This window comes from Sycon ciliatum, chromosome 1 (assembly GCF_964019385.1).
Source record: "Sycon ciliatum chromosome 1, ocSycCili1.1, whole genome shotgun sequence".
Lineage (NCBI taxonomy): Eukaryota > Metazoa > Porifera > Calcarea > Leucosolenida > Sycettidae > Sycon > Sycon ciliatum.
Genome location: NC_088643.1, coordinates 50,140,395 through 50,155,394, shown reverse-complemented (window position 1 = coordinate 50,155,394; position 15,000 = coordinate 50,140,395). Strand labels below are relative to the sequence as shown.

Genomic DNA, 15,000 nt, shown 5'->3' with positions numbered 1-15,000 from the left:
GATTCTGTTGTTCTCTCTGAATACCTGATTCTGTTGCTTTCTCTGAATACCTGATTCTGTTGTTCTCTCTGAATACCTGATTCTGTTGTTCTCTCTGAATACCTGATTCTGTTGTTCTCTCTGAATACCTGATTCTGTTGTTTTCTCTTGATGATGTCATCTTTACACCGTCTGATTCTGGCGGAAAGCGCCAGCAGCTCCATTTTCTTGCTTTCCAGTAGAGCCGCGGCCTCATCACTGCTCTTGACAGGATATCTGGTGAACCAGTGGCGTGCACCGAGTCTTGAAAGGGGGGTTTCTAGAGTTGGTAAATTTTTTTGGAGACCCACTATAAAATATTATTATGTATTTGTGCACATGCGCATCCCCCGAACATCCCGTCGGAGATAACGGCGAGGGCTAGGGAGGAGGGAGGGGGGGGGGACTCAAGATCAGGGGTGCAGGGGGCCAATGAATACTGGTGCTGATGAGATGCGGGGCTCGTCCGACTGCTATCATCAGATCATGCCGGCACAAACGCGTCTGAGAGGGAACCAGGTACAGAGGTAGAAAAGACAGAAATAAGAGTAATGAGGAATGGAGGGAGGGGACGATGTTGCATGAAAATGTTGGCACATGTATAACCGGTAACAGGATAAAAACGGGTTACCTTTTACATACCAGCACTTGAAAAAGTATTTGCAAAGAGGGTGTAAAAGTCAATGACTCGTATACATGTATGTCATATTGAACACGTAAAAGTTTGATAGGCCTAGCCGCCCAGGCTACACTACAGTCTATAAGTATCACTATGTCTATGGTACTTCACTAGTCCACTCCAGGCATGTTTGGTTCATCAAAACACTGCTTACATTCGACGGATCTTTCTTTCTGTTCTTATGACGAAGTTTTCGGCATTGTGCATGTGTTGGCAATGTTCCACATGATTTCAATAAAGAGTTATGGGCCTTGCTTCGATGGAAGCTCACGGAAGAAAAGCGAAGCTCCGCGTCCTTGAGTCGCGGCCGGAGCAGCGCTTCGTTCTGAAGCAGCGCAAGTGGATCATGGACGCACATTTTTACGTCTTCCAGTCGACAACGTTTTTGACGAACATCTCTGCTGCGCACATGAGCGAGAAAGAAAGGCTGTGGAGATCTTTATTTGAGTCAACAGTTTGGAACGAGATATCGTCAATCATATCCTTGAACTGACTTGCATCGCGCGTGCTTGACTCAAATTTCGAGACAGAACGGATTTCTTGAACGTCATCACCAATCCAGGAGCAAACCAGATCTAGAGATCGATCTCTCTGTCGCTACTCTCCACTGAAGAAGGAGAGAATAATGTATTTTGAACTGCATGCAAAGCAACTCTCTCTCACTTCAAAATAAGGACATAGCCACTGCACTGTAAACTGCCCGTCGATCGACGCGTATGCAGGATAACCAATCCAGTAGGCACGCTTTTCCTTTGGCAAGATTGCCCGAAAAAAGGTGGTTTCCAGACACCAAAAAACTCATACGGTGCACGCGCCTGTGAACAATCTTGGGTTTCCAGCTAGGATGAAACTTGTGAGGCGCGACACATCTTTCCTCACATTCTCAATGTTGCGTTGTATCCACAACAAACAGCCTGGCACAATCTCCCTCCCAGGATCACCACCACCCAAACGGCAAGGTGCAACACCAGACACCACCAAGACCAGCACCGCCGCTGCATAGATGAGCTGATTGGCGAATTCCAAAGACAGAGGCAGGGGTAACCCCAACAGGAACAGTCTCATGCCACCGTTGACCAAGGCAATATTGCTGGAAAGTGACCAAGGCAACATTGCTGGAAAGTGACCAAGGCAACATTGCTGGAAAGTGACCAAGGCAACATTGCTGGAAAGTGACCAAGGCAACATTGCTGGAAAGTGACCAAGGCAACATTGCTGGAAAGTGACCAAGGCAACATTGCTGGAAAGTGACCAAGGCAACATTGCTGGAAAGTGACCAAGGCAACATTGCTGGAAAGTGACCAAGGCAACATTGCTGGAAAGTGACCAAGGCAACATTGCTGGAAAGTGCACGGCTAGGGACCTTTATGGGGACAATGAGTCTTGGCCGACCTGTCAGCTGCAAGCTCTGGACTCCAACTAAAACACCGCTCAGAGGCCTGGCAATGTCACCAGGTGTGGCTATTTTGCGATTGATGCAGAGGTGCTTGATTGACAATTCCACATCCCTACTCAAACCATCAGGGCCCAGAATACCAGATTCACTGAGACTGGTTAGAACGCCTCCAAGCTTATCAGGGTTGCAATTACTACAAGGTGAACAAGGCTTCTCCCTTGTGCAGTGACTTTGCTCAATTTCAGGCACTCCAACAGTCGGTCCATCCACAGCAGGTGTTGATACACTGGGAGCAAAGGCGCCCTCCACAGGTGGCTGAGGCCCTGCCAGGCCATAAACAGCCGGTGGACGAACGCAGCCCCCTGGACTACCCACAGAGTGTGCATGGACAGACCCAGTACATGATGCATCGATCACCTGCAGTACTGGAGTACTCAGTACATGATGCATCCGATCACCTGCGGTACTGGAGTACTCAGTACATAAAGGCACAGGCCCAGCAAACGCGCAGAGTAAGCTCAGTGGATCGCTGGCGCACGCGTCAAGGCCATCGTTTTCACTGGGACCAGAGGAATATTATTATTACATGTATTACACAAAGGCACACAATGAAAACCTTGGCAAATTAATTCCGTTGTGACTCAGAGTTTCATGGCTGAACCAATCATCAGACAACGATAATGGAATAGGAGGCAGCGCTGGTATATCTAAGTGGAGAGAGGTGTGATAATACGATAGCGAGAGGAGTAATCGCGTGAATGTATACAGGGACAGGCTATTTCAGAGGCAGATGCAGTAGGCGCAGGTCTAGCACTAACAAGTACGCGCTTAATCTCGCTCACACACCACACACACACATACTAACACGCGCACACATACGTGTTAGTATGTGTGTGTGTGGTGTGTGAGCGAGATTAAGCGCGTACTAGTTAGTGCTAAAAATTTCGAATTCCATGGAATGTTCGAATTATACCATATTCGGATTAGAGGGAGTCCACCTGTACTGTTCATGTAGTGCGCTCCATTATTGCACTAGCATAAAGCTTCTACATGGTGTCAGTTCAAAGTGAAGGGTAAACTAGGATTATTTTGCTCGAAATTCAGTCGTTTTAACCATTTGCGACGTCTTGCATGCACCAGCACATTTCAAGTTAATTTAGGTTGCCAAAAATTCAAAGTCTGACATGCGGCTTATACTCCGAATGTCAACAAATGAGCCGAGCCAAGCTAAAAGGTGGCTTAGGCATAATTTTTGGAAATTTCTTTTTTCATGCCAAAGTGATGTCTATATATCCAACTTCCATCATGGAAATTTTGGTGCCCATCTGAAATGTATATGTGCCATAAATAAGCATACATTGTGCACATGTCACAGAATGGCTGGTATCAATGACACTAAGGATTCCAAGACCTTCCCAAACTCCAAGAAAACATGGGACACCAAGTGGAGACAAAGCTTAGCAGGTGTGCAAGCAATACAAGAAGAATGAGCACTTGTGTTCTAATCAGAAGATCCAAGAAAGAAGAAAATTAATAACAGATCTACATTTCATCATGACTCATGTTTTTATCATGCAATACGAATGTTCATATCCTTCATCATGATGTTGTGACTATATTTTTTGCTGGGTTGGGGAACGTAAAATATTGCCAAGACAGTCCGTCATACTCTCTCCAATCACCTATGTCAGGATGAATTAATCCTTTCATGTAGCTCGTAGTGCTGTGCCAGAGATCTAGCTCCATTGGTGTACTGCCCTCGCACTTACATTTAGATCCAGTAGACTGCACATCGCTAACAAGCGGCACTGGTTCTTTGTCCGTCCTAGTCCATGTCATTCTCCTTCCTTGCCATGGATGTAGACGTCTCCCTATAGCTATCATGTGACTCGCCGCTCTAGTCGTGGCCACGATAAGAAACACAGCCACTATGAATGAGCGACTCTTCCTTGTCAAGTAGGTTTGGGCGCACACGGATACAGAATTTCATCCTGCTCACCTCCACATTCTCTAGAAGCTCCATTACGATCTCTGGCAACGCTGAGGAATCCCCACAACGATGAAAGAGGGAACACTGAAGAAGTGTGGCTCAAACATAAAAAGGCTTCTCTCTTCATCCGCGCGCCGCTTGCAAACTAAATATTTCCTTGAAAGTGAATATTAAATTTTTTCGCGATCGCGCTCAAGTAGAATTTTGCCAACTGTGACGTTTTGTTGATTTTCTCGATTTGTTGGCAAAACACGAAGCCACTTTTTAGCTTGGCGCGGCTCAAATTATGAATCGTGAGCGCGAAAGGGGGGGGGGGGGAAGGGGTGTGACCTGAGAAAATACGTTTACATTTACATTTAGTTTACCGTTTCACCCTAATGATAGTCCAGGCTTGGATGGTTGGTATACCTGACGTTATTATAAAGTGATGGGTGCAGCAAAGACACCATGTTTGCGTGTTTGGATTCAGGAAATGTAATTAGAATTGAAGGGTAAGCAAGTTAATGCGCGTTAATCTCCGGGGAACAACGCGATTCCGCGGCTGCGTTTTTTCCGCGTTTTTTGCGATTTTTTAAAAGACCGCGTTTTCCGCGATTTTTGAACTTTTTTGTTGCACTACACGTATACACAGTGCACTGTTCGGTCAGCAACGTCTCATCGTGGCGGCTTTGTACTCAACTATGACGAGTGCTTACACCAGAGACTTGTAACTGATTGATTTCACTACATACTCACTGAAAATTGCCTCATATCAACTGCAAACTTGCCGCCGCGAGATGATATCAATAATATTCACTGCATATTTACCGCAAATTCACCGCAAATTTGCCATATTATGCCGCATTTTTTGCCACGTTTTTTGCGATTTTTTCCGCGATTTCCCCCGGGGACAGCACGTGACTTCTCTACGTGAAACGTAGAGCAGAACTGGATTTCTTTATATTACGGGAACGCGAAGAGAGTTCGCGTGATTCTTTGCGTCGCATTCCCGAAACGTAGAGCAGAACCTCACTAATAGAAACGTACACATGTGGCTTGCAGTGCTGCCAACCTTCCGTATTTTTCCGTATTTGTACGGAAAATCTTTCCTTTGTCCGTACTAGGGAATTTGAGCAAACTGGTACGGAAAATTGAAGAGGATCGATCAGCTACAGCTGCATGTACGTATTCAGAAGCAGGGCAAGCGCAATCTGAGCGATGAATAAGTAGGGGGAGGGGGCGCTGCGCCCCACTACCCCTTTGGCTAGAACCCTGAGTATAACATGTTTTTCGACCCTGAGTACCTAGTACCTACGTTTGGTCAAGATCTACTAGTACTAGTACAGTAGGTATCGGTTATAGCGTGGGTGTTTGAAAAACGACTTTCTATTCTTATTTCCGATATTTCTTACACACGATAAATCAAGTGTGGCATATCACATGCATGTGTGCAGGGGCAAGAAGATCATCGTACATGGTGGTCCACTGTCAAGCGTGCCGGTGGGTGTGGGCGTAGCCATGACATCCCTACCCTCAAGGAGGAAAACGGCGCGGAGCTCACCACCGGTAAGGACAAAGCAGAGAGCTTTGCACGCTACTTTTCAGCGAAATGCAGCCTTGGTGATGACCTTGATGCCAGCAACCTCCCGTATGTCCGCCCGCGATCTGATGCTTGTCTGAGTACCATCCACTAAGGCCACGAACGGTATGCCGTGAACTGAGGAAGATTGTCCCGTCCAAAGCCACTGGCTCAGATGGTGTACCAGGACGAGTGTTGAAGCAGTGCTGTGAGGAACTGTGCAGGACTGTGGCCCAGCTTTTCAGCAAAGCATTCCGCCAAGGCCGGCAACCGTCACTTTGGAAGCTTGCCTCAGTAGCAACTGTACACAAGAAGGGTTCGAAGTCCACAACAAAGAACTACCGGCCCATATCCCTGCTGCCAATACTGTCAAAGGTCATGGAAGCTATCATCAATCGCAGCCTTATGGGATTCCTTGAGCGCCAGCACATCCTCACCACTAACCAGTACGGCTTCCGCTCCGGCCTGGGAACGCAGGACCTCATTACCCTACTACACCATCGTTGGAGTACCGTGGCTGCAGGGGGCGGAGCTGTACGAGTTGTTGCTGTAGATATCACTGGCGCGTTCGATCGAGTCTCCCACCCAGGTGTGATCCACAAAGCCCAGCAGTACGGTGTATCCGGCATGCTCCTTGCATGGTTGAAGGACTACCTGCTGGACAGGCGCCTGAGTGTCGTCGTTGGTGGGCAGTCGTCCAGCCCACACCGCATCACAGCCGGAGTTCCGCAAGGTAGCTTGTTGGGACCGACACTGTTCATTCTCTACACGAACGGTGCCGATGACCACCTTCCACCAGGCGTAGATCTGGCCTCTTATGCTGACAACACAACGCTGTTTCAGTGCCTGTCCACCATGGATACCATTGACCACAGCTCGACAGTCCTGCAAAATGCCCTCGATGCCCTTGTGAATTGGGGCACCAGCTGGAGAATTGCGTTCGAGCCAGCAAAGTCCCAGGCCATGACTATTGACCATCACCGCCCCGCCTGGGACCTCCCAGCAGTACAGTTTGCGGGTGTACCCCTGAATGCAGAGAGTAACCTCAAGCTTCTTGTGGTAACCTTGGACAGCCAACTTTCCCACCGCAACCACCTCCGTACCGTCGCCATCAGAGCACGCCAGCGTCTCGGGCTCCTGCGGAAGGCCTCGCCGCTCCTGGATTCTCGCAGCCGAGCTACAGTGTACCGTGGGTTTGTGCGCCCAGAAATGGAGTACTGCCCATTGGTCTGGATGGGCGCAGCAGATTGTCACTTGCAGCGACTTGACCAGACGCAACGCTCAGCCCCCCACTTGATGGGCCCCGGCGCAATGCTGCAAAGCCTGTCTGTCCGGCGCATGGTAGCTGCTTGCACCTACATTTACAAGCTCCTGTGCTCCAATCCTACCAGCCCACTTCGTCAGCTCTTGCCTCCCTCTCAAGTCCCCCGACCAGCCCATGTTCGACACACTCGTCTCTCCCTCGTCCGTCTCGACATGCATAACTACCAGCTTGAGACAGGGCTACCTGTCAACAGCCGGGAAAGTTGCCGTAGAGCCTTCCCCGCCTGTGCTGTCCCTGTATGGAATGCCCTACCACCCGCCGTCCTCAGCCAGCCACCTGACCGGAAACGGCTGCAAAGTTTCAAAGTGTCTGTCTTCCGGCACCTCCGTGCTCAGCAATGGCACTGGGCCACTGACACTCTGTAATATGTATGCACATCTGCCTACACACTGCTGCATATTGCCATACGCCTCGTGTGCCCTGCTTACCCTTTTCTCTGGATCTGAATGTGCACCCCTTACGCATTATATAATTATACTATATTTAGTTCTCTCCCTCTCTCTTGCTCCCCAACCCTCCCCGCTCACTCTCTCTCTCTCTCTCTCTCTCTCTCTCTCTCTCTCTCTCTCTCTCTCTCTCTCTCTCTCTGTCTCTCTCTCTTTCTCTCTCTCTCTGCCTGCCTGCCTGTCTGTCTCTCTGCCTCTCTCTCTCTCTCTCTCTCTCTCTCTCTCTCTCTCTCTCTCTCTCTCTCTCTCTCTCTCTCTCTCTCTCTCTCTCTCTCTCTCTCTCTCTCTCTCTCTCTCTCTCTCTCTCTCTCTCTCTCTCTCTCTCTCTCTCTGCTATTGGCGCGCCTGGTTGTGATGAAGCCGAGACCCAAGGCCGCCAGAGCATCCCAGACCACGCCACCACTCCCCTTATTCATGGCTCACACATGACGGGTTTACGTGGCTCTGGTAAAAAAAAAAAAAAAAAACATGCAACGCAGTACTGTCTTCTTTGCATGTGGTTGGTCATACACGGCTGTTAGCTGCACTTGGATCGCGGCAACTTAGTTTTCTGCACGTGAACCATGAAAAATCAATGCATGCTCATGCATGTTCATGCATAACCAGTCAGCTGGCCTGCTCGCCCACGCATTTGACAGGTAACAATTCCATCAAATTTGAGATATCGCTTCGTTCTAAGTCTCAAAACAGTTCTAAAGTCACCAAACCACGCTGGTAATCGATGGCTATTCAATGTTAACATCTTCAGGAAGACTTCAGCCGTTTCCCGAGAGTTTGGGCATCGTTGCCGTTATTTTATTACGGTGTTCTTCTTCCTCCTGTCTGGAGCTGCAATTGCATCCTGGAATTATTTGAAAGGTATTTCGTGCGGGCTGTGGGAGGTTCCAACAGGCATAAACTGACATCGCTATAGGATAACTGGTAACTTTCACCCTTCAAGGAGGTAGAGCAATGAGAATTTTTTTGTGGCGGTCGTCCAATTTTTGTGGCGGTCGTGGCTGTATTTGTGCACTTCCAAGGCTTTCATTCTGCCTGATACTACTCTCTACTGTATGGGAATCGTTGTTTAGGCACATGTAGCTGTCTTATTTGGTAGATCTGCTGTTTTCAATCACTTGGGACACTTTGTCTAGCCTATTTGTCTTTCGTTCGTGCCATCTATCAGTTTTGTGGGGTGCCTTGACCTGTATTTGTGAAGTTCTCGAGTAAAGGCCCTAATTCTTGACTGGAGTCACGTCTTGAATTGAATTTGCTGGGTGAGCCCTCGTTCACGCAGTTGTCCTTATCGTAATAGTCAATATCTGCTTGCTGGACGGACTAGCGGCTAGAACAGGGATGACCAAATGGTCCAAGTGTGTACTAGTACACGATTATTGTTTCCATCATCGTTAAATGAGCGTTGTGGAATTGCAGTCGTCTGCCTTTGGCACTGAGGAGAGTTGATTGTTACTTCTGCTCAGCAATGAAGCGATCATCAGCTCTCTTTGTTCTAATTTTTGAGAGGACATACCGGCATCGCAATCAAGTAAAGATTAGGCAAACCTCGCCAACCTCCAAAGAGAGTCGAAGATATTTTCATCAAATGCAAAGACGATCTTTGTGAGTTTGTGACTTGCATTTGCGTGCATACATGAGCAAGTCACGGACCACGGCACGTGCGCGGTTACCATGCCATCTCGAACCGACGCCATCTTTCTAAGTTGCCGCTTCTTGACAGCCGTGCATAGTCCCATAGGCTTACCATGTGGCTATGCAAAATGAGTTACATGATCACAACAGTTGAATCTGCAGCACTACGACGCAACGAGAGTCAGATCAAAACGGAATTGGACAGATGCTATTACTACAGGCGATGCACTTTGTACCAATCTGGCATGTTTCGCTACACAAAGTCCATTCTTAGGACCGATATATTCTATGGGATAAAACTGCTTGTAAGAATAAATGTGCACTTGAAATCCATGTTATGATTATGAAAACATGAGAGTTCATTCTTGTAGGCAGTATATTCTTTTACACGACCACGCTATAACCGATACGCACTGTACTTCTGGAGTAGAAACAACACACATCCTTACCGGGATTAGCAACAGGGCTATGGAGTGCTAGAGCTTCCGCACCAAGTAGAGTCACCAACACACAACATGTGTACACCTGCATTGTTGTCTGCTGCAGAACCACTTCTTTCCAGAAACAGGTCAAATGTCTCCTCGATCATGTTACCTGCGCCACAATTACAAGTGTTGCAGTTCATGTAGTCGTCCTCGACGTAGGCCGGCCGGCCCGGGGCCCTCTACGATCGTAAATATTTTTTGAGGCTTGTTCCGAAAATATTAGAACCAAAAAGGGCTCCACACGAAAGCCCCGATATGGCCGATATCCGGTGATACCCAAAAGCAAGAGTACAGAGTACAGGGGGTTGTGTACTCTTGCCAAAAGTAGTTGTACATGTAGCATCCGTCACATCAGTTTCAGTTCGCCACATGCACAACCAAACTTGGGTGACTCCCCCTACAATGATTGTAGTTGGTATCAGGGAGTAGTAAAATACTGTATTTTACTACTCCCTGGTTGGTATGGTTTCTGAGCACTGGTTTTGGGATTTCCCTGCAACTTTTTGCTTCAGCAAAAATGTTGTGCTTGACCGCATTCCTGTCACTTCGCAGTGGCTTTTCGTTGGTGCAGTTTGTATCCCACCCTCCCACCCCTGACTTCTGGGTGGGTGTTTATCGATATAATAGGGAGGTTTAGTCCCACGTAATCCGTGGGTACTTTACGTGTGTGTACCACGTGATACTCAGTGACCCACGTACAGACTAGACGTTTTCTGATTCACGACATACCGCGTGTATGGAGGCTCACCCACGGCCACGTTCCGCCAGAACGTGGGTGAAAATCAGAATGGAGCGCATTGTGCGAGCTGTGAGGGTGCTCAGCTGAAGAATTTTCCGAAGCACGAAATCAAAATATTGGATGAGCTTCTTAGGCCCGGGTAGCTTCGTCTTTGACCAGGTTTGGGCCTTTCGCTTCATGCTTTTGCTTGTTCCGTGTGACTAAACACAACATTGCAACGTGGGTGCCCTTCATCCACTCTTCATCCACTTTACGTGGATCACCCACGTACGCGTTTCCGTTACGTGGGAACTAAACCTCCCTAGTATCATCGGCTTTCTTATTGGCCATGTGGCTGTGGCAGTTACGACTGCTTTTCTTTTTTAGTTTAAAAACGTAGGGGTGGTGTGTGCGTCGCGGGCCTTTGTATGGTTACGTACAGCTTCAGATTGTATAGCTAGTGCCAGGGGAGTTCAATTGAATCTGCATGGGAAGAATACTACTGTATTGTGATTGAACTGAAGCTGGATGATGACCGTGTGGTGAGTGTGTGGGTTTTTTCAAGATACCGTCCTGGGGCAGGGATGTAGGTCCTTTAGCTTGGACGGGTCGGGTGTTGTTACATTCATTGTAACATCTTGTCGTTTCTGTGTGCTTTGCTGTGCGACTAGCAGCATCAGTATCTTGTGCTTATTTTTCTTATCTCTATGCATCCAATTATGAAAAAAAATCAGGAAGAGGATATAATATCAATAAATAAAATAGGCCTGGTACTGCCCCATGCCAGATTGTATTTTGGCTATCACTCTGTATCTTATCTTGGAGCTGACCGATGGAACGCCCTCCCTGCCGAGATTCGCACCATATCCCTACCTGCTGCATTTCGCTCCGCTATCTTCACGTGGCTAGGGCACCCTGTAAGAAGACCATAGGTCTGTGGGGACTGCCCTAGTAAAATATGAATAAATAATAATAATAATAATAATATTAATAGCAATGAAAAGTATGAATGCCGCAGACATCACCACGCAACATGACAATTTGTTCAAGGTTTGGTTTTGTGTGTTTCCAAAATCGATTTTCACGTTCCGATCATCAGTGGAAATACGGAACTAAAGAGATCAAGGGAAAAACAAAGGTTAAAAATCCAAAGAAGTGTGACACATGACGGGTAACTTGTGGTAAGTTTTACAAAAAGTGAGAACTAAAATAAAGAGTAAGTGTGACAAATGGGCATGAACAGTGCAGAAACAACTCATGAACACGGGGTGCAAACTCACGAAAATAACCTAAGTGCTAAAACATGTTTGTCACACTTACTCTTTATTTTAGTTCTCACTTTTTGTAAAACTTACCACAAGTTACCCGTCATGTGTCACACTTCTTTGGATTTTTAACCTTTGTTTTTCCCTTGATCTCTTTAGTTCCGTATTTCCACTGATGATCGGAACGTGAAAATCGATTTTGGAAACACACAAAACCAAACCTTGAACAAATTGTCATGTTGCGTGGTGATGTCTGCGGCATTCATACTTTTCATTGCTATTATTAAACTTTTATCTCCACGTAGATTATTTGAATAATAATATTGACTGGTAATAATAATAATAATAATAATAAATAAAGCCATTGCCGAGCCACCGTGCTCACAGCAGAGACTAGACTTCTGTGTGTGATCGATACCCAGCAAATCCGTACGCATTTTCTCTGCGTGTGCCACAACGTAGAGAACCCCATCTCCGCGTAGAAATCTGGAGCCAAAACACGCGAAGCCGTAGACTCTAACCCAGACACCTGCTCTCTACGTGATTTCTCTACGTTTCACGTATAGCAGAACCTCCCTAATAGTACCTGCACTGCCTGTACGTGACTACTGCATGCAGGATGCATGCTATTGTAGTGAAGTATACTGGCTACGCTGCATGTACGCTACACTTCGCTGGCTGCGCACGTGGATATCACAAAAAATTGACTGGACCCATGTTCGAAATTATTTTAGGGGGTTCGTCCGAACCCCCTGAACCACCCCCCCCCCCCCCCTGTATCCGCCCCTGACAAGAGAGATAAGAAGATAAAGAAAGGGAAAGAAAAAGTGTGATCAGTTGCTCAAATCCAGGGAGTTTGCCGAAGCAACATTTCAACTCGTAAACCATTGATACCAGATTTGCAAGATGGCGATCGTCGGACTAACACGCAATTGGAAAAGGTGAACCTTCTTGCACAGCATTTCGCCAATCAGTGTACGTTACCACAAGAAGCAAATCAATTCCCTTGTTTAGATTCCTCCCTTGACACTACCACTCCTCGGTTCCAGATGCCAACATTTTCACCAGGTCAAGTCCACTATGACCTTACACATCTTTCGTCTCGAAAATCGACTTCAAGTAATTATATTATTCCAGTACTCCGGTCCATGGCTGATTTAGTATGCGAGTGCTTGTCTTACTTGTTCAACTCCAGTCTATCCACATCACAATTTCCCACTGCATGGAAATCAGCAACGGTTATTCCTCTTTTTAAGGGTAAAGGAAGTGCTTCTTTGCCCACGAACTACCGTCCAATTTCACTGCTCCATCCCATCAGCCGCCTCTTCGAATCCCGCATAGCCCATCAGCTGAACAGCTTTCTTTACCGCAATTGCATAATTTCGCCCAGTCAATTTGCTTACGGTCCACAACGATCAGCTACGGATCAACTCATTCTTTTGACCCATCAGATTGCCCGTCTCTCTGATAGAGGCCAGAGATTTGACTGTGCATTTCTCGACTTCCAGAAAGCGTTTGATAAAGTACATCATCCTACGCTCCTGCGCCACATGAATGCATTCATGGCACCAGAGGCACACGCCTGGTTTGGGTCCTACTTGCTTGACCGTAGTCTAAATGTGAAGCTGGATGGAACTCACTCTTCTCAATATATGCTAAACTGTGGTGTTCCCCAGGGTTCGTACCTTGCCCCTCCGCTTTTTCTTTTGTATATCAATTCCCTTCCTGACATAGTAAACCACACCTCACCCTTTCTCTTTGCTGATGATGTCACTCTTCTAAATGCTCATAATGTATCCCTCTCCTTAGATGAGAACATGTCCCACCTCCAGCAGGATCTGGCCAGCTGCCAGAATTGGGCTCAGAATATCCATGGGAAATTTTCTCCAGAAAAAACTAATACTTTCATCTTTTCGAATCATGACATTCCTGACTCCTCCTCTGTTTTAATGGACGGCGTTCCCTTTGGACGTTCTGCTAAGCATCTCGGCGTACAGCTCAGTGATGGTTTGAAGTTCCATGACCACTTCCACACCATCTTCAGGAAGTTTCAGCAACGAGTCAACCTGTTATGTTTCATGGGTAGACATTTACCATCGTCCCATATTCTCCTCTTGTATAAGTCTTATGTGCGTCCGGCAATTGAATATGCCATTCCTGTCTGGTCATTTAGGATCACATCCGCTCAGTTAGAGTCCCTTGATGTACTCCAGGCTAAGGTTGGGCGGCGACTCCTGAAGTCTGCAAAAATAACCTTTGATATCTATGAATCAAAATCCAATTTGAATAGATTGTGTCACTTAGAATCTCTGCAATTTCGCCGTATCTTTATTTCTCTTGTGGTTTTATTTAAGTACATCAATTTTCACCCAGAATATCTCTCTCGCTTTGCGATAACCATATCACGTAGTGCCCGTAGGCCCAAAAAGCTCATTTTTAACTCACATGGTCGTATTTTTTCATCCCTTTTCCTACAGAAAACTGGTTCTCTTTGGAATTGTCTTCCATCCCGATTGACAACTTTAGATTCCCTATCTGAATTCAAGCGTCATTTACGTATTCACATTGCTAAGTATCAGTTCGACTGCACTGGTACACCTTTGATGTGCAATCATTGATTTACATGCTTGTTCTTTTCTTTTCTGTCTTACTTTCTTTCCTTGTGTTTCTTATTATTCCTTTTTAAAACCAACATTTCACACTCACTTTGCGCACTTTCTCTCGCATCCATAACTATGTTACTAGTACATACACAAATAGGAGATCCCCCAGATAGGCGTTAGCCTTTGGGTAATCCTGAAATAAAGATTATTATTATTATTAGAAGGTGTTGGTGTGCATTGGTTCTGAATGTCTGCAAGGACTTGAGGGTCGGTGGAGTATGTAACACATCACAGGACAGATCATTCCAGGCTTCCAGGGTATAGATATAGGGAAACGACTTGAGGAGCCGGCCAATAGTTCCGGTAACATTACGTGCTGGGAATGCACTATTCAGCAGCTTGCAATGCCCAAGAATTGGCCACCACTGCTCTGCATTCAGCCCGGTCCACACCGCACGCGATATTCTAGCGATTTTAGATTCAGACTTGCTAAGCACCAAAGAATCATTGAGGGAACGATCGGATTTATGCTATCGAAAGACCAAGCCCGCTGATCCCCCCAGGGCTCTGCTGCCGTGGCTGCTAAACACCGTGTGCATCGTCGCAGCCAGGCCAACCCTGCACTACAGGAACAATATTGCCTCGCCCGCGTGGTCTCATCGATTTGCTTTTTCTAGAGCCGAAGAACATCAACTCCAGAATGTGAAATACATGTAAACTGCTGTCAGAGAACATCCATCACAATAAGGCTACTAGTGCGGTGGTCAGTGGTCTGCACAGCGTGCACTATGCCTGTTGTTATTGACTCTGGTGGACAGGAGCACACACAGGAGCACACACAGGCCCATAACAAAGCCGAGATCATGAGATATGTAGCCAGGAGACCGAT

At 46.8% G+C, this 15,000-nt stretch overlaps 2 protein-coding genes across 2 annotated transcripts in view; both read right to left on the bottom strand.

The window, feature by feature from the left end:
• LOC135807027 (uncharacterized) overlaps positions 1 to 9,618 on the bottom strand; it is a 55,146-nt gene extending 45,528 nt beyond the window's left edge. The window contains exon 1 of the mRNA XM_065321120.1: positions 9,490 to 9,618. Coding sequence (XP_065177192.1) covers positions 9,490 to 9,571 — 82 coding nt within the window. The 5' untranslated portion in view covers positions 9,572 to 9,618. The remainder of the gene's footprint in view (positions 1 to 9,489) is intronic.
• LOC135830882 (mucin-5AC-like) overlaps positions 1 to 15,000 on the bottom strand; it is a 124,468-nt gene that overhangs the window by 101,001 nt on the left and 8,467 nt on the right. The gene's annotated exons all lie outside the window — the stretch shown is intronic.